General features: G+C 41.9%; 1 protein-coding gene across 6 annotated transcripts in view; it reads left to right on the top strand.

Moving 5' to 3' along the window:
• Window positions 1-23,755, top strand: part of LOC125162118 (uncharacterized) — a 102,898-nt gene that overhangs the window by 14,948 nt on the left and 64,195 nt on the right. For all 6 annotated transcript variants that reach the window (XR_007150899.1, XR_007150898.1, XR_007150897.1 and 3 more), the window contains exon 2: window positions 2,110-2,184. Coding sequence is in view for 1 of the 6 variants with exons in the window: in XM_047852707.1 (XP_047708663.1) it covers window positions 2,119-2,184 (66 nt within the window). In the remaining 5 variants the exon portion in view is untranslated. The remainder of the gene's footprint in view (window positions 1-2,109; window positions 2,185-23,755) is intronic.

Genomic DNA, 23,755 nt, shown 5'->3' with positions numbered 1-23,755 from the left:
GAAAGCCTTTTCTACCTGCCTGGAGCATCCTCCAGATTTCCCACTATACTTTGTTACACACCAACTGAAGCAGAGATGGCTAATTTACTGTCAATCCAATATCTATTCTTCTCTCCTTTCCTCATAAAGGATTTCTAATTTTATTTGGGGTGTCAGGTGCCGAGTTTCCAAATGTATTGTGGCCAAGTGACCAATCTCTGGCCAATAAACTACAAATATATGGTGGGTGAAACTTCTAAGAAATCTCAAAAGGCAGACAGTTATCTGGCACTGACCTTTTATATTTCCATACTGCTTGCAATATGGGTGTATTGGCTGGAGCTCCAGCACCTATCTTGGACCATAAGGCTCTCATGAAAATGAACACTATGTATTAGAGATGGTGGGGTAGAAAGATGGAAAAATCTGAGACTGGCACTGTAAGGCTGTCTTAACAGCCTTGGACTATGTACCTCTGAACTTCTTTTACCTGAGAGATAAAAGTTTATTTATCTACTTCGTGCTTTTGAAATATGCTTGTGGAATGCAGTCTTTAGTTGGGTTTTCTCTTACATTCACCAACTCTTGACTAATGCATCTGCAAAATGAGAACTAGCAAAGTTATAACATTGGTGTTTTATCATATATATCTCCCCTACTCTGTTATTTCACAGGAGGAATGCTGGGGTTACTGTATTGTGTTCTTTTTTTTTTTTTTTATGTTCATTTATTTTTGAAGGAGAGAGAGGCAGAGCACGAGGGGGGAGAGGCAGAGAGAGAGGGAGACACAGAATCTGAAGCAGGCTCCCGGCTCTGAGCTGTCAGCACAGAGCCCTACCCAGGGCTCGAACCTGTAAACCATGAGATCATGACCTGAGCTGAAGTCGGACGCCCAACCAACTGAGCCACTCAGTCGCCCCATGTTGTGTTCTAAAATAACAAGACTATCATGCTGAGTTCTGTCAGGGCATGATCCTTGAATTGGTGGTACTGGTAAGAGTGGAGACTTCCCAGAAGGTCATCTTGGTGTCTATCATCTAGAGACCAGGCAAAGTCTTCCGATAAAACCAGAACAATTGTAAGGGGGAACTCAGTTGATAAATAACTGGGCCTTTCTCATCCTCTCTGAGCCTGAGCTATGAGGAGTTTATGTTTCCATAAGGATACTTTTAGGTGAGAAGGCATATGGGGACCCAGACTGAGTGGGACCCTTGTTGTGCATCACAGAGTAAAAGTGAGTAAGCCATAGCTTGTAAGTTGATTCACTCTAGATGCATGCTGCTCTTTCTGTGTATTTTCACTTTAAATGTTTCTTCCCTAAGTAGTATTCAGAGGTGCCAAGGCAAGGGCCTGTGTCCATGTAGAGTCCTTCTGAAGTCAGTATGATGGTAGCTGTAAGAATCATCCAGGGTCCACAAGAATTAAGGGAGAACTCAGGAGGAAAGAGTGAGGAAAGTGAATCAAGGGGCCAGCCACGCCTTTCACCAAGAGTACTGCTTCTAATGCAAGACCCTCCATTAAGGAATACTGAACTTCCCTTCAGTTAGGGACACATCATAATAGGAGGGCATATGGAGGTCGTTTAGTCCAACCTTCTCATTTTACAGATGAGGAACTGAGATCAATAGAGGTTACATGAACTTGCCTGTGTTAGTGACAGAGCCAATTCAATGTTCTTCCCACTATGCAATATTATTATCAGGTCACTGAACAAACCAATTTTTAGTGAAAGAAAATAAATTTTAAAAATTGTGTGTTTGTGTATTTTTATGGAGAAGAAAGCCACAGGTGTTTTTTAAAAAGTCAAAAAAAAAAAAAGTTAAGTTTATTTTATTTTCAGAGGCGGGGGGTGGGGGTGGGGAGCAGAGAGAATGAGCAGGGGAGGGGCAGAGAGAAAGAGAGAGAGAGAATCCCAAGCAGGCTTTGCACTGCCACCAACATGGGGCTCAGACCCATGAATCATGAGATCATGACCTGAGCTGAAACCAAGAGTTGAATGCTTAACTTGACTAAGTCACCTAGGCACCCCTAAAAAAAATCTAATTTGCAAGGGCATTCATGAGCCATAGCACAAATAGTAAATGTTGGGAGAATGGCAATTTTAGTAACTTCTTCATCTGTTTGTTCAAGTTCCTGTGAATGAGATTCCAAAAGACAAGTCCTTCCCACTCCCTAACTCCATCGATCAAGAAGTTTCTCCTGAAGGTAAGTAGCTTTTATTTTCACTGTAATCTTCCCTTGATGTCTCACTATACTTGTAACTAAAGCTTTGATGGGAAAATACCTTAACTACAGTAGGTGCTCAGTTCAGAGGCTTGTGGATTTTCCATATGTAATCCTACCTGCATATGGATGATGTTTGTTTCTATCAGCACTGACTGCACTGAAAGGCCTGGTGCTCCTCAGTCAGTTCTGATATTTTCCTTTGTTCTTCACAAGTATTTGCTCAGTTCAACATGATAATTTGAACTTGGATGCTCACTCATTCAATATCATTTCTGACCTATGTTGACTCTGAAAATTAGGTTTATTTCCAAAGTGATTTTTCTTTACTTATTTTATTAGATATTTTATGCATCACACTCCCTTTTCTCAGAAAAAATAGCTAACAAAATAAATTTGAAAATGTTAACATCATTGAGTGGGTGAATGAATGAATGAATGAATGAATAAACAGCATTTTGAAGGAGAAACACTGGGTCCAGGTGTAGCTGCCAATGGAATGTGCTGAGTTGCCACTTGCCTTGACTGAGTCATTGGTGTCTCATACTTACGGCCTGCTTTCAAAACCAGCATGCTGTGGTATCATGCTATTGAAATAATAATGAATCCAGTTTTGTTCCTGGTATTCTTCTGGCCCTTCTCCCACCCAGTCAAGTGGACATTCCACATTCCCTACAGTAGGGTAGGAAAGCACGGCAGAAAGCAGAAAGAAGGCAATCCTTGCTTTTGTGTTTCAAAACTCTTAAGTCTCAGTGAAAGGGGAGGAATTCCCCTCTAGGACCTGGACTGTAGACTGGAAGCCTATATGATAAGAGAAAACTTGGAGACATTTCTTAAGCTAGGAGGGTTGAGAGAGAAAGGGAGAAGATACAATTAATTAGGGAAGAGCTTGGGGAAAATGGGATGGACCATGGGAGAAGAAGAAAGATGGCATCTGGAGAACATTCGCTGTTCAGTTGAGCAAACAGCCAAGGTATTCACTATCCATGAGCCATAAAGGAGTTAAGTCAGTACTCACAGGATGTCTAGTCTCCTTTTGAGTATCCCTTGAGTTGAGGAGACATGACACTTGCTCTTGGAGCCAACTTCTTAAAGAGAATTTCGCTTGCATTAGTCAACATGCTACCAGTGGCCCCAGAGGTAGTTGTGACTTTCTTTCCAGAGCTTTTAAGAAACAAATTTTTTAATGTTTATTCATTTTTTGAGAGACAGAGAGAGACAGAGCACGAGTCGGGGAGGGGCAAAGAGAGAGGGAGACACAGAATCCGATGCAGGCTCCAGGCTCTGAACTGACAGCACAGAGCCCGACATGGGGCTCAAACTCACGGACCTTGAGATCTTGACCTGAGCTGAAGTCAGACACTTAACCGACTGAGCCACCCAGGTGCCCCTCTTTCCAGAGCTTTTGATTGGACTCTACCAGATCACACTGTGTGGAAATACCTCTTACTTGATGTTCTAGGGCATTCACAATCCCTCTGAAGGAAGGCAGTGTCCTTGTCCGTAAGTCTTGTGCTGAGTGAAAGCAAAAGTTTTGTGACCTTGGGTTTAGGCTTTTAAATATTTTCTGGTATACAGCACAAAGAGTCCCCCCCCCTTTTTTTTCTGTCAAAGAGGGGAAGTTGATTTGGCTAAGCAAGATAAGGAATGTGGCCAGAATAAGGTACGAAAGTGGAGAGGTAAGAGACCAATAGAAAGGCCTCCTTGAAGCAATACACTCTTCCACCCACCATGTGACTCTTGCGAGATGGGCAGAGATGCTCTTGTCATGTCCACCCCTTGTTGGGTACGTTGCAGAAACACTCCTGGAGCAGTGCTGCATGTTCTCACCTCCCCATTCCCACAGGTCAGGGCTAAGTGGAAGTACTGAGGGAGGTGGAAGTACTAATTAACCCTCCCATCCATTTTCATCTCTGGACTCCAGTCATTAGTGTCAAAGCCTGGAAACACATATGCCTTTTATCAAGGCTATAACTTGCCCTCCTCTCACAGTTTATGGGGTTCTGATAAAGATCCTGCCACGTGGGTCATTTTCTATATGGTGTTAAAAGGATTTTTTCAAACCTGTTCTGTCATCTAATGAATGTTACACCCCAGAGTTGCAATTTCAATGCCAATCATGGTAAATTTTGGCAGCAGAGAACGTGTACTTCTGTCATTTCCTATAAAGTCATATATACAAAAGTGTCAAGACCTCTCTAGGGCCCAGAAGAGAAATGCTGGTTTAGACAAATCATGAGCTACAAGCCTTTAATGTGTGTGATGGTTAATTTTATATGTCAACTTGGCTGGGCCATGGTGCCAAAATATTTGGTCAAACATTATTCTGGATAATTTCTATGAAGATGTTATTTGGATGAGATTAACATTTAAATTGGTGGACTTGGGTTACCCTCCATAATGTAGGTGGGCCTCATCTAATCAGATGAAGGCCTTAATAGAATAAAGACTGGCTTCCTCCTACCTCCAAGCAAGAGAGAATTCTACCACAAGATTGCCTTTGGATGGCAGCTGCAACTCTTCTTTGGGTCTCCAGCCTCTGGACTACCCTGCAAATTTAGGACTTGACAAGCCTCTATAATCATTTAAGCCAATTCCTTGAATTCTTAATCCTTCTTGGTCTCTTTGTCTCTCTCTCTCTCTCTCTCTCTCTCTCTCTCTCTCTGTCTCTGTCTCTGTCTCTGTCTTTATATGTTGTGTGTATATATTTACACTGTTGGGTTTCATTTTTCTGGAGAACCCTGATTGATATAACATGTGACCTGTTTTTCTAGTTACCTTATTGTTACATAACAAACAACCCTAAAACTTGGGGTGCCTGGGTGGCTCAGTCCATCAAGCAACTGACTCTTGATTTCAGCTCAGATCATGATTTCATGGCTTCTTGAGTTCGATCGCTGAATCAGGCTCTGCATACTGACTGCTCACGGAAACCACTTGGGATTTTCTCTCCCTCCCTCTCTCTCTGTCCTCTCTCCTCTACTCATGCTCTCTATTTCTCTCTCAAAATAAATAAATGAAACCTAAAAGCAAAACAAAACAAAAAACAAACAGCCCTAAAACTTAGTGGCAGAGCTAGGCTAGCTCAGCAATGGTCTGGAATAAAGATTGACTCTTTTTTTAAAAGATTTTTTTTTTTTTTTAAGCAATCTCTATACCACACAGACCTTGAACTCACAACCCTGAAATCAAGAGTCACACGCTCCACTGACCCAGCCAGCCGGGCACCCCAAGATTCACTTTTTTTTTAAATTTTCTTTTTTTTGAACGTTTATTTATTTTTGGGACAGAGAGAGACAGAGCATGAACGGGGAAGGGGCAGAGAGAGAGGGAGACACAGAATCGGAAACAGGCTCCAGGCTCTGAGCCATCAGCCCAGAGCCTGATGCGGGGCTCGAACTCACGGACTGCGAGGTCGTGACCTGGCTGAAGTTGGACGCTTAACTGACTGCGCCCCCCAGGCGCCCCCCAAGATTCACTTTTAAGATCACTCTCACACATGGCTAGCAAGCTGGTACCAGCTGCTGTCTGGCAGCTTAGCCAGAGCTATTGGCCAGCAGCCCCATTCCTGTCCATGTGCACCAAAGGCTAGTGACTCACAGCATAGTGACTGTGTTCCAACCAGCAAACAACCTAGGAGAGAGAACCAGGCAGCTGTACCACCTTTTATGACCTAGCCCAGGAACTCACATAGCATCATCTCAACCGTAATCACAAGCCCGCCCAGACTTAAGGGGGAGAAATTCTAGGGTTGCCAGATAAAATACAAAAATGCTTAGTTATATTTGAATTTCAGATAACAATATTTTTTAGTATTAAGTGTGTCCCATGCAACTTTCAGGTCATACGTATACTAAAAAATTTTTTGGGTTTCCTGTATTTTCTCACTTGTTACATCTGGAAACCCTCTTACAGACCTCCTCTATTGATGAGAGAAGAGTCAAAGTCACATTCTGAGGAGGGCAAATGGAATGACAGTATTGTTGCTCCCATATTTGGAAAAGACTCTGCCTGTCCCAGTCTGCCCTCTGGCCATAAGAGTTGCCACCCCTTACATGTGCGAAGTATATCCATCCTTTATCCCTAAGACCATCCATTCTCATCCCTTTAAAAATCAGCTTGAAGTCAGTATCTCACCATCTAGATCAGGTCCAGGTGCAGGTGAAGGTCCTCTGTGGGGTACCATCCCTCAGGTACAATTCCTTGAGTATCGTTCCTTTTGTTTTGTTTTAATATTGTTATTTATTTTTTGAGAGAGAGAGGGTGAGAGAGAGCAAGTGGGGGAAGGACAGAGAGAGGATCCAAAGTGGGCTCTGTGCTGTCAGCAGCAAGCCCGGTATAGGGCTCAAAACCACAAACCCTGAGACCATGTCCTGAGCTGAAGTTGGATGCTCAACCGACTGAGCCACCCAGGCACCCCATTGGGTATCACTCTTTTTTGTCTAAGTTGATATGCTTCCTTTAAAAATGTGAGCTTTTGTATCAATTTATAAGCCTCTCCATTAGACCAAAGTCTCACTCACAAATCTCTAGATACGCCCTCCTCTACCTAACCTCCCTGAGGGACTGCAGTCAATGGGACAAGGCCCTTAAGATTCTTAGAAGCCCTATTGTTTTGTTTCTTGTTTCTGTTCTTTGCCTTAATTCACAAATAAATCAACATGAAACAATACATTAATAAAAGAAAGGATAAGAACCATAAGATCCTCTCAATAGATGCAGAAAAAGAATTTGATGAAATACAGCATCCTTAATTGATAAAAACCCTCAAGAAAGTAGGGATCATATGTGGAATTTAAGAAACAAAATAAACACAGGTGAAGGGAAGGAAAGATAAGATAAAAACAGGGAGATGAACCATAAGGGACTCTTAAATACAGAGAACAAACTGAGGGTTGCTGGAGGGGAGGTGGGCAGGGGGATGGGCCAAATGGGTGATGGGCATTAAGGAGGGCACTTATTGAGATGAGCACTGGGTATTATATTTGAGTGATGAATCCTGAAACCAATACTACACTGTATGTTAGTTAACATAGAAATCCTGAATTTAAATAAATTAATTAAAAAAAAAGAAAGTAGGGATAGAGTGAACACACCTCAACATCATAAAGGCCATATACAAGAGACCCACAGCTATTATCCTTAATGGGGAAAAACTGAGAGCTTTCCCCCTAAGGTCAGGAACATGACAGGGAGGTCCACTCTCACCACTGTTGTTCAACATAGTACTGGGAGTCCTGGCCTCAGCAATCAGACAACAAAAAGAAATAAAAGACATACAAATTGGCAAGGAAGAAGCCAAACTTTCACTCTTCGCAAATGACATGATCCTCTATGTGGAAAAACCGAAAGACTCCACCAAAAAACTGTTAGAACTGATACATGAATTTGCAGTCGCAGGGTATAAAATCAGTGTATAGAAATTGGTTGTATTTCTTTTTTTTTTTTCAACGTTTATTTATTTTTTGGGGGACAGAGAGAGACAGAGCATGAACGGGGGAGGGGCAGAGAGAGAGGGAGACACAGAATCGGAAACAGGCTCCAGGCTCTGAGCCATCAGCCCAGAGCCTGACGCGGGGCTCGAACTCACGGACCGCGAGATCGTGACCTGGCTGAAGTCGGACGCTTAACCGACTGCGCCACCCAGGCGCCCCTAAATTGGTTGTATTTCTATACACCAATAATGCAGCAGCAGAAAGAGAAATCAAGGAATAGATCCCATTTACATCTGTACCGAAAATCACAAAGTACCTGGGAACAAACCTAACCAAAGAGGTAAAAGTTCTGACAACTATAGAAAGTTTATGAAAGAAATTGAAGAAGACACAAAGAAATAGAAAAACATTCCGTGCTCATGGATTGGAAGAACAAATATTGTTAAAATGTCTGTAGTACCCAACACAATCTCACATTTAATGCAATCCCTATCAAAATAACACCAGCATTCTTCACAGAACTGAACCACACAATTCTAAAATTTGTATGGAACCAGAAAATACCCCAAATACCCAAAGAAATCCTGAAAAAGAAAACCAAAGCTGGAGGCATCACAATTCCAGATTTCAAGCTGCATCAAGACAGTATGGTATTGGCATAAAAACAGATATATAGATCAATGGAACAGAATAGAGAGCCCAGAAATGGACTCACAAATGTATGGCCAACTGATCTTCAAAAAAGCAGGAAAGAATATCCAGTGGAAAAAAAGACAGTCTCTTCAGCAAATGGTGCTGGGAAAACTGGACAGCAACATGCAAAAGAATAAAACTGGGTCACTTTCTTTCATCATACACAAAAATAAATTCAAAATGGATGAAAGACTTAAATGTGAGACAGGAAATCATCAAAATCCTATAGGAGAAAATAGGCAGCAACCTCTTTGACCTTGTCTCGGGAGACAAGGGAAACAAAAGCAAAAACGAACTACTGGGACCTCACCAAGATAAAAAGCTTCTGCACAGCTAAGGAAATAATCAACAAAAACTAAAAGCCAACTATCAGAATGGAAGAAGATATTTGCAAATGGCATATTAGATAAAGGGTTAGTATCCAAAATGTATAAAGAACTTATCAAACTCAACACCCAAAACACAAATAATCCAGTGAAGAAATGGGCAGAAGACATGAGCAGACACTTTTCCAAAGAAGACATCCAGATGGCTAACAGACATGAGAAACGATGCTCAACATGACTCATCATCAGGGAAATACTAATCAAAACCACAAAGAGATTCCACCTCACACCTGTCAGTATGGCTAAAATTAACAACGCAGGCAACAACAGATGTTGGTGAGGATGTGGAGAAAAGGGAACCCTTTTCCACTGCTGGTAGGAGTGCAAACTGGTGCAGCCACTCAGGAAAACATTGTAGAGGTTCCTCAAAAAATTAAAAATAGAATTACCCTAAGACCCGAAGGGTCACATGCACCTTGTTGGAGCATGCAACCTAGAGAGTGTATCCTAGAGGATACTCTAGGTAAATTTCTAGCATTTCTAGGGAGATTTTTGGGTTGAAGGAACATACGTGGTTCTGTTACATGCTGCCAAACTCCTCTTCACACAGGGTTCTTTCCCTTTTGAAGCTTCACCAGCAATGTATGAAACCATCAACTAACCATAGCCTTGCCAGCAGAGCACATTGCCACGTTTTCAAATTTGGCTAATCTATTGGGTAAGAAATGGCATTTCAGTGTGGTTTTAACGTCTATTCTTCCTATCATGAGTAAGGACAACACCTTTTCATATGTTTTGGAGCCACTTTTGTATCTCTTTTTGTGAATTGTCTGTGTTTTTGCCCATTTTTCCTCTCAAATTTTAGAAGTTCTTTAAAATTAGAGTTAGGAGCCCTTTATCTGTGATACTGTCGCAAATATTTTCTCCCAGTTTTATTGCCTTTGGATTTTGAGTTGCAGCAAGATTTTTTTTTTTTCTCGATCGAAGTGAAAATGGAGCTCACACATGTGTTCTAGTGCTTTTGTGGTTTCAGTTAGCTGACTTTGGTATTCATTTTGTTCCCCATTTTTTTTCTTCTTCTGAAGATTCCTGACCCTTTTGTCAAGTTAAAGAAGTGCTTAAAATATTTTATTCAGAAATTGTAGTGGTGTTTATCAGGGTGTTTCATTCAGAGGATTGAATCTACCATGCTGCTGGAAATACAGGGAGCTAATCTCTTCTCTGCAGTCCTTGAAGAAGACAGTGTGCTTTACCCCCCAATTCCTGGACCTACAGTATTACAACCTGTCAATCCTTTCAGTCATTTGCTTTTGACTGATCACACTATTTTCCTCTAAAGCTATTGGGAAAAAGAAAACAGTGCATGCTAACTTTTTCCTAAAAGCTTCCTTCTGTATTTGCTTAAGATACAATAAAATATAGATTATTCAGCTAAGTCTATATATTTTTAAAGGAAAGATCTCAAGCAAAAGCAAGCTTCATTTGAAAATATGGTGCTTGAATTCTAGACATGGTTAGCAAATATTAAGACAATTCAAATTTTCCTCAAGATATAAACCCAAACAGGAGCATACTCTTCAGTATTACAGATATTTGTTTAATGGATAAATGAAACTCAAATAATCAGTTATAAATAATTATTTTTTTAAATTAAAAAAAAATTTATTTATTTTTGAGACAGAGACAGAGTGTGAGTCGGGGAGGCACAGAGAGAGAGGGAGATACAGAATCTGAAGCAGACTCCAGGCTCCGAGCTGTCAGCACAGAGCCCGATGTGGGACTCAAACTCACGAACCATGAGATCTTGACTGAGCGTTAAGTCAGACACTTAACTGACTGAGTCACCCAGGCGCCCCCAGTTACAAATATTTAAATTGTCCTTATCAACGAAGTGCAGAAATGCTACTTCATTAGGAGATCATTAACTATTGTTACAAGGTATCTATGCTTCTTTCCCTGTGATCTAGAATTGACTAGGTATAACAGCTCATAGTAATTGTACACATGGTTCTTATGCAGCCAAAAAGGTGCCCAGATTTCACGTAATGGAATTTCTATTTCTTCGCACAATTATAGATGAAAACAAAACTCAAGATTTTTGGAAAACCCCTCTCTCTAGTCCCAGGACACACTCCTGGATTTGATCTAGTTTAATCATTGCTCCTTGTACCTGGTGCTTTTGGATTCAGCACCGCAGACATTGCTCCGAGCAGATGTTTTTGCACAGGAGGCTGCTTGCAGCAAAACTTAATTTTCTATCAGCTGATTTTGGTCTCCAGCTCTCCAGATTTCACTGTAATTCTCTCACATTCTGAATTTGATAAAAGATTTTAGATGAGCTGTTGGTTAAAAGACAAAGCTGCTAAGATTTTTACTAGACCAAATATGATCTCTACTGCCAAGGACACATTTTGGCAATCGTTGTCATTTTTAATGATAAAGTATGGAAATCTGAAAAGAACGTTTGCGAAAAAAAAGATTTCTCTCAAAATGCTCCAAAAATTTACTATCCATAAGGTATGCTCCTCATTAACCCCCTTCTCACTCAATTCTTAGTTCCCAGCAGCTGCATGGTCTCTGTGGCTAGCTCTCTGTGGAGTGTTTGCTTAGTCAGTGTTGGTGGACGCAAAGAATGGTCCAACAGGAACAGACAGTACATGAGGACACATTGGCAAATGTCTTAGATCTGAAATGGTTTCAGTGATGGTCTGATACTACATGACTTAAGTGGATTTAAATATGGAATAATAACCATCATAGTCTTTAGTTCTTAGGTGAGAAGGTTATTGTCTTCATAGTTGGCTATAAATATTGCAGGAAGCACAAGCAGCTATCAGATTATTATTAAATTAATTCTAAGAATGTGAACTATTTAGGGCCAAAGCTATGGACAATATCAAAGGAAATTAAGTACACTGAAACGACGTGATGTTTGATGTGGAATATCTGTGGAAAATCTGAGGCTGCCTTTCTTTGCTCTGGCTCACGATGGGTTTTAGACTGTTTTCACAGACACCGTTCCTGTCTGAAGCTCACAACAGTCTTGTGGGGCATGTGGCTCAGAAAGTTTCTGTGCCTTTTGAGAGGCCAGGAATCTGAACCTTAGAAGGGCTGATTCACCTTCAGAGGTTTCCAGCATTATTGGCAGAGTTCAGACTGAAATACAGAACTCTGGCCTCTTCATCCAGTGCTCTTTCTTGTTCTAACATTGGAAGAAAATAAAACATAAGAAAGAAAGGGGTAAATAAGTTCACTTTCATCTGTTGTTACAAATGATAGGTTTATATACACAATTTCTTAAATGTAGTAAATTTGGTGAATGTTATAATAGACTTTCTGGGGTTAAAATGTCTTTTTACAATTCAGATATAAGGTGAAAATAAGCTTTGTGGAATAATAAAGCCCTATGAGGGAGTAAATGGTAACACTGACTCTACTGGTTAGCAGGGTGTTTTTCTTAGTAGGATCTCTTACTAGGGAGACCCTCAGCATACACTCCCATATGCAGTGAAAGTGGAAGCCCTGCTAGGCTTTGCTGGGGTTTCCTAGAGGAAACACCTCTCTTCCACACTCTGCACTGGATGGATGGATGGATGGATGGATGGCAGTGCTCTGGAGAGTCAATGTGGGTTGCTACTTAGTAGGAAATTTCAGAAACCTCCCTCTAAGCCATTAGTTGTAGACCAGAGGAGAAGAGATGCTGAGAACGAAGGCAGGCAGAGATGGGACTCAGAAGGCACATGCTAGACTGTCATCATTGTTTGAAAATTTTCTGATGCAGAACCTGGTCTAACACCATCATCCACTGTGGGATGGAGGTCACTTTCCAAGGCCCAGATCGAACAATGCATTTTTATGCTTAGAGAGAGAATTCACAGGTAGAGGTATCCCAGCACTGCAAAGGACAGTCCTTTTTTTTTTTTTTTTTTTTTTTTTTTTTTTAATGTTTACTTTTGAGAGAGAGAGAGAGGGAGACAGAATCCAAAGCAGGCTCTGCACTGATAGAACAGAGCCTGATGTGGAGCTTGAACCCATGAATGTGAGATCATAAGGTGAGCCAAAGTAAGAGGCGCAACCAACTGAGCCACCCAGATGCCCCAGGACAGTCCTTTTTGTGGCTGTGCTTCTCTCTGTTGCCAGACATGCTAGGGCTGGTGCATCTTGAACTGTGGAATAAAATCACCCATTCTCATTTCTTGGCTCTTAAGAAATTACTCTAGAAATTCAGCCTCCAGTTCATTTGGTTACATATGTGCAAAATGCACATGTGTGAAAATGCAGCTAAACATAATAGCAATTAAATCAGCACTTAAAAAAAGGTTTTGGATAGTTAAAACTCTTGAATCCTGATCCCATATTCTGAGATACAATTTAGGGACTATATTAGGCCAGAAAGTTTCTTTGCAAATCCCCTCGAATTTTGTAGCATGATGTTTTGTGTTAACAGTTGTTAAAATGCAAGTTATCGAGTGGAAAGCCTGGCAAGAGCATCTATGCTGAGCGTAGGCACCCTCCCTTTGGGTCCCTCAAAGTTAGGAGCTTTGCATTTTCCCTGTAGCTGGGGCTGGGGCTGGGATTGTGGCTGGAGCCAGGGCCAGTGTTGACACATAAAACAATTCTTTAGAAAACAGAGGGGATTTAGGAAGCCAAATGCAAAACTAGTAATGATTGGAAGAAATCTCATTTATGATAAACCAACTTGTAAGTACAAATTGGACCAAATCATTGAGCTACTTTCTTGAGCAGCCTTATTTTTATTCCCCCCAGTGCTGTACCTGCCTGGCATTCTGCTGGCCACAAAGGCATTCACGTGTACATTCAGGTCTAAGCCTATTCTAATGGTTCACCTCATTCACAAATGGGGGTCTTCAGAGCCCAGCCCTCCTGAGGCCTTTGGGAAGCAGACAAAGGGATGAGAAGGAAGGCATTTTGGCACGAAGCTCTTAGTTAAGGCATCTTTGCAGGCTCTAATCCACCATCCGCACTTGCCACCAGAAGTGCCTTCCCAAAACACAGATCCAGTCATGTCACACTCATCTTTCTGGCACACTGCTCCAGCTTTCAAACAGTTCAAACTCAGGCCACCTGGTGTCTTATCATCTTTGCTTAGGTGGCCCCTTCTGCCTGGAAAAAACAGTCACCACAATGACAAAAGAAATCCCCAAGACCCATTTAGATTTCAAGGCTCTGTTTTGGTGTTTTTTCTTTTGTGAACAATTCCATGATTTCCCACCTTTATCTTTACTTCTAAGATAGAACTAGGCTCCCTGTTTTTTATGTGTCACCAGAACACAGTGCTACTTATGGATTATACTGCAGGTAACTCTATGCACACATGTGTGCACATGAATGAGCTGTATGTCAAGCTTGTTGTGGGCTGAGCCATATCTTCTTCCCATATGTTGTACAATGGAGGCTCTTAGAAAATGATAAATTAGTCAGTTAAAGGAGCAAACACAAGAATCCCAGAAGAACCATGAGGTTTCCAGTTATCAGAAGATATCGTTTATTTTTGTGATTTCACCTATGCTCTAAACACTGATGATTTCCTCTCCGTCCTACACCTCTCTCCTGAGCTCCAGATTTGTATCTCCAATGCCAATTAGTCATCTCCACCTGGATGTTTCTTAAGCACCTCAAATGCAACATGCCCACGGCTTACCCTACAATCTCCCTCCCAGTGCCCAGTTTTCTTTTCCTGATCCCAGTGAATGTCATCACCAGTCACTTACACTCCAAATCCTGGAACCATCAACTTCAGTAAATATTTGTTGAGTGACTACCTTAGACCTTGCACTGGGAAAATATTTTGATATGCATTGCCTTATCTTTGGCTTTGTCTTTGTCTTCATACCAGCATTTCAGCCCTACTCTACCAATCCAACCTGACTTCCATCTGCTCACTTTGCTACAGAGTTCTCCTCCCCCTCCTCTCCTCTTGGCAGCAAATGTCCTAGTTAAAGTTCCAAAACCTGTCACTTATCATTGGAATCCACACAGAATAAAGTCCACATCCAGCTCATCATCTAGAGCTCTGCATGGTCTTCTCTGACCCAACTACCTAGCCTCTCCTTCGGTGCCCTCCTGCACCCCAGAGCTTCCATCTCCAACAATACTGATGGGCTAATTTGTTTTTGCAAGTCTTTCTCTACCGTGGTGTCAGGCTGGAGACGTTGTTCCATTTCCTGGGGGCCCTTTATCCTGTTCTATACTGTTTGAAATCCTACCCAACCTTAAGGTTCCCAATTTTTCAGTATCTCCTTGGATTTTAGTAATCACTGCTTCTCCTATACTTCCAGAGTGCTTGCTTTGTGTTATGGTGGTCACAGCCATCCTGGGAGGGCTTAGTGTGAGGTGCAAGAGGGAGCAGGCTCTCTCTCGAGTCAGTCTGTCTGGTTCTACTTCTAATTTAGAACAGGACAATCCATCATTGGTCATAATCCCCATGATCTTTAATTATTATGCCTTGAATCTGTGGATGGAGAACACCCCAAACCAATGCACTTTTGGGAGCTTTGCTGCTTCACTTATTTAAAAATTAAAAAGTTATTGGAAACACATACATGTCCTGTGAAAACAAAACAAGCAAAGCAAAACTTTGGACGGAGTGTGGTAGCATCGCTGTGGGAGTTTCAAGGAAAGGGCAGGGAGTGGCCAGCTGGGTTAAGGAGGCTTAGATGGAGACAGTAATAACATCAGATGACCATGGCAGTGATAACATCAAGGCAGGCCCTAAGATAATTGTCACATCATTTGTTGGGGGTGCATTAGGTAATTGTCCTACTTTGCCACAGCTGGCGTGAAGTGAAGTAAACTTGGCCGTGATTACTGTGTGAAAACATGGTGTGGAGCCAGTAGTAGGTAATGTTAACACTTTACCTGGAATCAGAGAATGATTAATTCAGGATAAAGTTCAATAGGCTGAAGAAGCACATAGATAGTAGAGCATAATTTGGGCCAAAACAACAACAACAAATTTAACATTTTCTCAAATTTATTTTACCTCTTGAATTATATGGAAAATCACTTCCAAACTTTGATATTCTGGTAACGTGGCACTGCATGCTAAGTAACACTGATTTTTAAAGTCATTTACTCAATGGGAAGTAAAGCCAGCCAGGCCCTGTTTCTCACCTGAGGATGTTACATCATTGAGTTATGAGGGCAGTTGACATTCGCCCCATCCCCCTGTCACCCCACCCAGGCAGCCTCTCCTTCCTCAGGGCTCTTGCCGCCTCATGAGCAAGCACATTATCCACTACAGCATTTCTCAGACTGTATTTAACTGGGTTTTCTGTTTCCCCTCGAGACTGAAGGCCCCTTGGGGATCTTCAGGCCATTTCTTAAATGTTTTTGTATTTTGCCTGAGATGAAATTCTAAGTTTTGTATTGCCTTTTTATAATTACCTTTACTTAGTGAGGCAAGAGAACAGAGTGAGAACCTGGAGGAAGAATGTGAGCCATTTCAACTGGAGTCCTCCCAGGCCAGGAAGGAATGAGAGGAAATCTGGGCATTAAACAAATGGAAGCATGGCAGCCCTCCCAGGAGGAGCGGGCACCTGCTGGGGAATGTCCTCACCGAGGAGGATGCTGACTGCATGAGGGCAAGTCAGGCTTTCACCAGGGAGAGCTGGTGAGGACCCCAACTTGCATCAAACCATGCAGCTCCAAGCACCAGAGACTGAAGGGGAGAAAGAGGAATGCCTTCCCCAGAGTGGAGGACAGCAGTCCCTTTCTGGGTTGCTGGGCTGGCTGCCTTTTGCTGGAAGCAAAAGAGGGGCTCCTGATGCACTCTCCTGTCTGAGAAACACTGGCTTAAGAACATGGGATATGTTGTGAGGGTTCTACCCCTCACCCCCACCAAGCAGGTGCCGGTGTCTCTTCACTGAGGAGACCAGACTTAGGGTCTACAGCCCTGTGTTTCATGCAGGCACCATTAGAAGCCGGCTGGGTCACTTGGAGTTATGAGCATGTTTTCCATTCCATGCTACTGAGCATGAACAATCCCTTCTTCTCCTCCTAGTGCTAGAAAGGAGATCTGAAAGCTGGCATGGTGAAGGATGGGGAAGCACTTTGTGTTAGAATGTCTGATAGCCCACCATTAGCCTGTGAGCTAAGGCAAAGTCCTTAGTCTGCCTGGAAGGGGTCAGACACTAATTATCACTCATCAGCATCTTGACTCTTTCCTGAGAGACCCTATCTGAGAATGAGGTTTAAAAGGAAGAAAAAAAGAAAGGAGCCCTGAGGTCTAGACACTGATGGGGCAGGCTGCCCAGAAAACCAGGGATAAGGATATCACAGGTCATCTGTAAGAGTGAGGGAGGGAAGACAGAAGAGGAAGACCAGAGATATGGGGAGCATGGTGTTGGAAGGACAGATGGAAAGAAATAGAAAACCCTCCCTTGCCTCCGTTGGTTCCTGGGCTTGCCTTGTCCGAAAGGGAATAGATTCAGCCAGAGATCCCACCCGCTCTGGCTGACCCGGGAGCCTCACTCAGACAAGCAGACAACAGGTCTGGGAGTAGGGACAAAGCCTGAGGCCATAATGGCCTTTCTTTCCACTGAGAGCCAGAGTTAAGCTCATTTAAAGAGACTTGGTGGAGAGGGGGCTGTGCCAGAGAAAACAGACAAGCAAAACAGAACCTCACCCAAGACTGCAGGCTGAGAAAATGGACAGAGGAACATGGATTTCTTTCTGATATGGGGGCTTGGCCGTAAATGGCAAAACATGTAAAGGCCCTGTTGGGAAAACAGGTTACACAGAGAAGAGCATTTCCTTCAAGATCAGTTTGTCCTCAGCGTATATCGCATTTTTACCTCCTTGAATATGCAGCCCTTAAGTCAAGGTTTTTCAGCCTCAGCGACTATTGGCATTTGGGGCCAGATAGTACTTTCGTGGGAGGGGGCTGTCCTATGCATTGTAGGGTGTTTTCGCAGCATCTGCGGTCTCTACCTATTAGATGCCACTAGCACCCTCTCCCCAATGTGACAGTAAAAAATGTTTCCAGACATTTCTTTTTTTAAATATGTATTTATTTTTGGGAGTGTGCATGCAGGGGAAGGGCAGAGAGAGGAGGACAGAGGATCTGAAGGGGGCTCTGTGCTGACAGGCTGACAGCAACAAGCCCAATGTGGGGCTCGAACTCAAGAACTGTGAGCTCATGCCCTAGCTGAAGTCAGACATTCAACCAACTGAGCCACCCAGGCGCCCCTGTTTCCAGACATTTCTAGATGCCCATGGGGGTACAAAATCTCCCCTGTCTGGGAACAACTTGCTTAGATGTTCTAAAGGAGGATGTTTGTTTGTTACTTTGTTCAACGATTTCCTGGCCTCAGTTTTTCTTTTTTTCCATCCTTGGACTAAGTTTATAAACTCCATTTTCTGTAATTAATTTGTTCATTCATTCAATCAAGTTTCCTCCTCATTAAAGGGGTAGTGGTAACAAGAAAGGACATTTTGGAAGTTCAAATGAGACCGTGTTTGAGCAAATGGTAGATCAGCTGTGTCTTATTTAACTAATTAGCAGCATAATCAGTACATTTGGAAAATTATTAATGGAGGCAGCGTAGAATGCTTCACTGAAGCACTGAGTTCGGAGTCAGAAAACCTGCGGCCCAGGCTCTGCCCACACATGTGGGCTATGGCAACTCACCCTTGCCAAATGGGCTTCCTGTGGACATGTGTGGCACACCCACATGGGTATTGTCATCTTATTTTTCCACTTTACGAAGTTCGAAGCACATAGTATAAACTTTCCACTAGGAAGCTTTCTGCAGAATGGTTTGTGTCGGTCTCACTAGTAATCTGCATTAAATGCATCAAACACAGGAGGGGTGATTTGTGTAGGTAATCCCAGAGAGACACACAGGTATAAAGGAACAAAGAATCAACCAGGTAGAAATTGCAAAAGTGATCCGTTTGATGAATCATATGGGAAGAACCACATACATGCTTATCAGAAACACAAAAATAGGAAATACCTTTAGCAAATGACTGAAACAGAAAGCAATTAGCAAAAACCTAAATTTCACAAGAGGCTAGAACTGACTGACTTTATAGAAAATGCTCTAATAGTTATTTTTTAAAAAAGGGAGGTGGAAAGAGCATCTGGAACATGAACCCCTGAGCAAGTTGCCTATATGCAAATTCACTTTAGAGGGATTGATTTTAGGCCAACTGGCTTTAGTTAAATTGTTTTCTTAGAAAGTTGCACTGCTCTGGTGATTCTGGGGTTACACGAAAGTTTTTGGAGTAAAAAGAAACAGTGTAGGCGGATACAGGAAAAGTAAAATGAGGCAGTGTTAAAGGACAGGTTTCTTCCCAAAGGCTATATCCCTGCAGGCCTGGAACTTCACAAAGTGGAGACATGGCTGGCACTGACCCTCCGGGGAGGTCCCTGTGGCAAGAAGCCATCCCCAACCAGCGTCTCCACCCTGGTGCTCAGTAACTCCTTGTCCTACTTCGTTCTTCCTCACAGTACAGACCCCAGTCCAAGTTATGTATTTATTTGTTTATTTGCTTATTGTTGGTTTCCTGCACCCCATCCCCCTCAAGTAGCATACATATGTGTGCACACATGCGTGCACACACATATAAACGCGTGCACACACACAGATGTTAACTCTTCAGTTACTACTGTCTTCTCCAGAGCTTTTCCTTCCTGCTCCTTCAGAACCCTTAGGCACTGAATATTGTTTATTTGCTTATTTAGCATTAGATGTTGGGCTACTTACACCCTGACAGTTGATCCTCAGGACATGTCTGCCAGGTAGGGATCACATCGCATCTTTAAGAAGTTCACAGATCTAGTAGGGTGGGTTCAATGGATTCACAATAAATCATTTATTTTAGACATGAAGAATAAGGTGTTCAGAGAAGGATAGTAACACGCTGAAGATCACACAGTTAATAATGAGACTAGCAGGTATTTAAAGCAAGCAACTAAAATCGTTCTAAAATGCCTTAGTGCTCTAAAGGAGCAATAAGCATCAGGCAAAGTATCCTTCAACTTCCACCAGGACCCACTGTGAACTTGGGGTCTGTTCCATGCCTGGGGACAGAAAAGAGGCATGGAAGGCCTGTGGAAGGTCATGTGACTTACCTGGTGAGGTGGGCGACATCTGCTCAGGTCCCCAGCTCTGGGCTCCTGAACCCGGAGATGGTGCTTGAGAAGCTCTTTCCAATAGAAATATAAAGGAATTACATTACTGGGTATTTACCCAAAGAAAACAAAAACACTAATTTGAAAAGGTATCTGTACCCCTATGTTTATTGCAGTATTATTTGCAATAGCCAAGATATGGAAGCAGCCCAAGTGTCCCTTGATAGATGAATAAAGAAGATGTGGTATATACATACAATGGAATATTATTCAGCCATAAAAAAGAATGAAATCTAGCCATTTGTAACAACATGGATGGATCTAGAGGATAATGTTAAATGAATTAAGTCAGTTAGAAAAAGACAAACACCATATGATTTCATTCATATGTGGAATTTAAGAAACAAAGCAAATGAACAAACTAAAAAAAAACAGACTCAGAGAACAAACTGGTTGCCAGAGGGGAGGTGGAAGGGGGCTGGGTGAAATAGGTGAAGGGGATTAAAAGTACACTTATCCTGATGAGCACTGAGTAATGTATTTATTGAATTTTTAAGTCACAATATTGTATACCTGAAACTAATATAACACCATGTTAATCATACTGGTTTTAATGGTTTTAAAACAAACAAATAATAAATAAATATTTAAAAAATATGCAATGTGATCCATAATTAATTTAGAATTTTCTAGTAGCCACATTTTTAAAAAAGGAAAAAGAAATAGGTAAAATTAATTTTTAACATATTTTATTTTACCCACTATATCCAAAATGTTACCATTTCAACGTGCCATTAGTATAAAAATTAGTTATGTTGTATTTTACATTAGCTCTGATGTTAAAGTAAACCAAAATTTGATATTCGGTTCTTCAGTTGCTCCAGCCACATGTCAAGTGCTCCATAGCCACATGTGGCTGGTGATGGTGGTGATGGAGAGCACAGGGCTAGAAATATTTGGTGCTGGTGGCAGTGAGGAGGAGCTTCCCTTATATGTCTCTGTGTGTAGTATTTCATTAAGGAATTTAAAGACTCTCCAACATGGCAGCTCAGGGTGGCTGGACTGTTTACACAGTGGCTGTGTCTCCAAAAGCAGGGCAGAAGCTGCATGCCTTTCATGATCCAGTCTCGAAAATCACATCGCGTTGCCTCTACTATATTACATTGTTGTCCATAAACTAAGTTTGATGGGAAAACAGCCATGGTCCTTTGTTTACATATTGTCGATGGCTGCTTTTGTACTATGGTGGCAGAATTGAGTAGTTGCAGTGCAAAACCTAAAATATTTACTGTCTGGTCCTTGACAGGAAGAGTTTGCTAATCTCTTCTGTAGAACATCAAAATTTGGGATGGGATGATTTTTAAGTGGGTTTTTAAATGGCAGAATAAAGTTAAGATGGTGCCACCTTCTCACCTTGGAGATTAAATCAAAGCAGCAACGAAAACAAAAATCAGGCATATTTCCATATTCAACAAAAAAGGAAACATCTATAACCTCGAACCACAAACTATGAGGAAATGCAGTGGAGGTTGAGCAAGAGGAACCATGAGATGATGCGTGTGTCTGGATATCTCAGAGAAAGCTGGCAGAACAGAGTTCTCCAAAGTGGATGGCCCATCCTGAGGGGCAAAATTAACAATTTCTTATTTGGAACAATGGGGATATCATGAGCAGAGTGACAGCCGGAGGGCTCTTGAACTTGATTTGCCACCAGGGATTGTCAAAGGTAGACAGTGCTGTATCAGAGACCCTGCCATATTGTAAGAAGAATAGAGGAGAGAGATTCTCTACTGACAGCAGCACCCTCCAAATCCCCAAATTGACTGGAAGAGGTAAAAGCTAAAAACTTAAGCCATTCTTCATTTCTTCACAGGTGTAGTATATTAGTTTCCTAGTGCTGCCATAACAAATTTTCATAAACTTGGCAGCCTAAAACAGCAGGAATGTATTCTATCACAGTTTTGGAGGCCAGAAGTTTGAATTCAAGGTGCTGGCAGGGCTATGTTCCATCTGAAGTCTCTAGGGAAGAATCCTTCCTTGCCTGTCCCAGCCTCTGCTGGTCCTGCCTTTCCTTGGCTTGTCATAACTCCAGTCTTTGCCTACATCTTCACATGGCTTTCTTTCCCATGTCTCTATGGCTGTGCATCTTAACTTTCTCTCTCCTTTATCTAATTAGGACATCAGTTATTGGATTTAGGGCCTACCCTAAATTCAGGATAATGTCATACCAAGACCCTTGACTTAATTAGATCTGCAAAGACCCTATTTCCAAACAAGGACACATTCATAGTACCAAGGTTTAGGATTTTGGGCATCTCTTTTTGGGAGACACAATTCAACCCACTCCTGAGAGTGTGGTGATTTTAACTTGTTTTTTAATGTTTATTTATTTTTTTTGAGAGAGACAGAGACAGAATGAGAGTGGGTTAAGGGCAGAGAGAGAGGGAGACACAGAATCCAAAGCAGGCTGCAGGCTCTGAGCTGTCAGCACAGAGCCCAACACGGGTCTCAAACTCAGGAGCCGAGAGATCATGACCTGAGCCGAAGTCCGATGCTCAACCGACTGAGCCACCCAGGTGCCCCGAGGGTGTGGTGATTTTAAAACATGGCCCCAAATTCTTTGAGATTCCTTTCTTCAGAGGGAGGAGTCTATGGCTTGTCTGTATGAATCTAGTGACCTACCTATTAAACAATAATTACTGATTCTTCCCTCCCTCCAACTCTTAGTAAACTTTATCTATGTCTCTATGAATTTACATGTTCTAGATACTTCATGTAAGTGTATCATATGATACTTTTTTTTACCTGGCTAATTTCACTTGACATAATGTCTTCAGTTTTCACCCACATTGTAGTATGCATCAGAACTTCATTCTTTTTTAATTATTATTAATGAAAAATATTCCTTTGTATATACTACATCTTGTTTATCTATTTGTCTACCTGTTGATGGACACTTAGGTTATTTCCACTTTTTGGCTATTGTGGATAACACTACTATGAACATTGGCAGACAAGTATCTGTTTGAGTCCCTGTTTTCAGGTGTATACCTATAAATGGAATGGCTGGTCCAATACAGTAATTTTTTGTTTAGTGTTTTGGAAGAACGAACAGACTTTTCCAGAGTGACTGCACCATTTTACATTCCCACCAGCAATGCACAAGTGTTCCAATTTCTCCACATCCTCACCAGTACCTACTATTTAAAACATTTTTTTTATTATGAAATTTATTGTCAAATTGGTTTCCATACAATACCCAGTGCTCATCCCAACAGGTGCCCTCAATACGCATCACCCACCCACCCCTCCTTCCCACCCCCCATAAACCCTCAGTTTGTTCTCAGTTTTTAGCAGTCTCTTATGTTTTGGCTACCTCCCTCTCTAACCATTTTTTTTCTTCGCCTCCCCCATGGTCTTCTGTTAAGTTTCTCAGGATCCACATAGGAGTGAAAACATATGGAATCTGTCCTTCTCTGTGTGACTTATTTCACTTAGCATAACACTCCAATTCCATCCATGTTGCTACAAAGGCCATATTTCATTCTTTCTCATTGCCACGTAGTATTCCATTGTGTATAATCTTCTGCACAGCAAAGAAAACAATCAACAAAACTAAAAGGCAACCAACAGAATGGGAAAAGATATTTGCAAATGACATATCGGACAAAGGGCTAGTATCCAAAATCTATAAAGAACTCACCAAACTCCACACCGGAGAAACAAATAATCCAGTGAAGAAATGGGCAGAAAACATGAATAGACACTTCTCTAAAGAAGACATTCAGATGGCCAACAGGCACATGAAAAGATGCTCAACGTCGCTCCTCATCAGGGAAATACAAATCAAAACCACACTCAGATACCACCTCATGCCAGTCAGAGTGGCTAAAATGAACAAATCAGGAGACTATAGATGCTGGAGAGGATGTAGAGAAACGGGAACCCTCTTGCACTGTTGGTGGGAATGCAAACTGGTCCAGCCACTCTGGAAAACA

The sequence above is a fragment of the Prionailurus viverrinus genome, chromosome A3 (assembly GCF_022837055.1).
Source record: "Prionailurus viverrinus isolate Anna chromosome A3, UM_Priviv_1.0, whole genome shotgun sequence".
In the NCBI taxonomy this organism is placed as follows: domain Eukaryota; kingdom Metazoa; phylum Chordata; class Mammalia; order Carnivora; family Felidae; genus Prionailurus; species Prionailurus viverrinus.
This window is presented reverse-complemented; position numbering and strand designations above follow the sequence as displayed.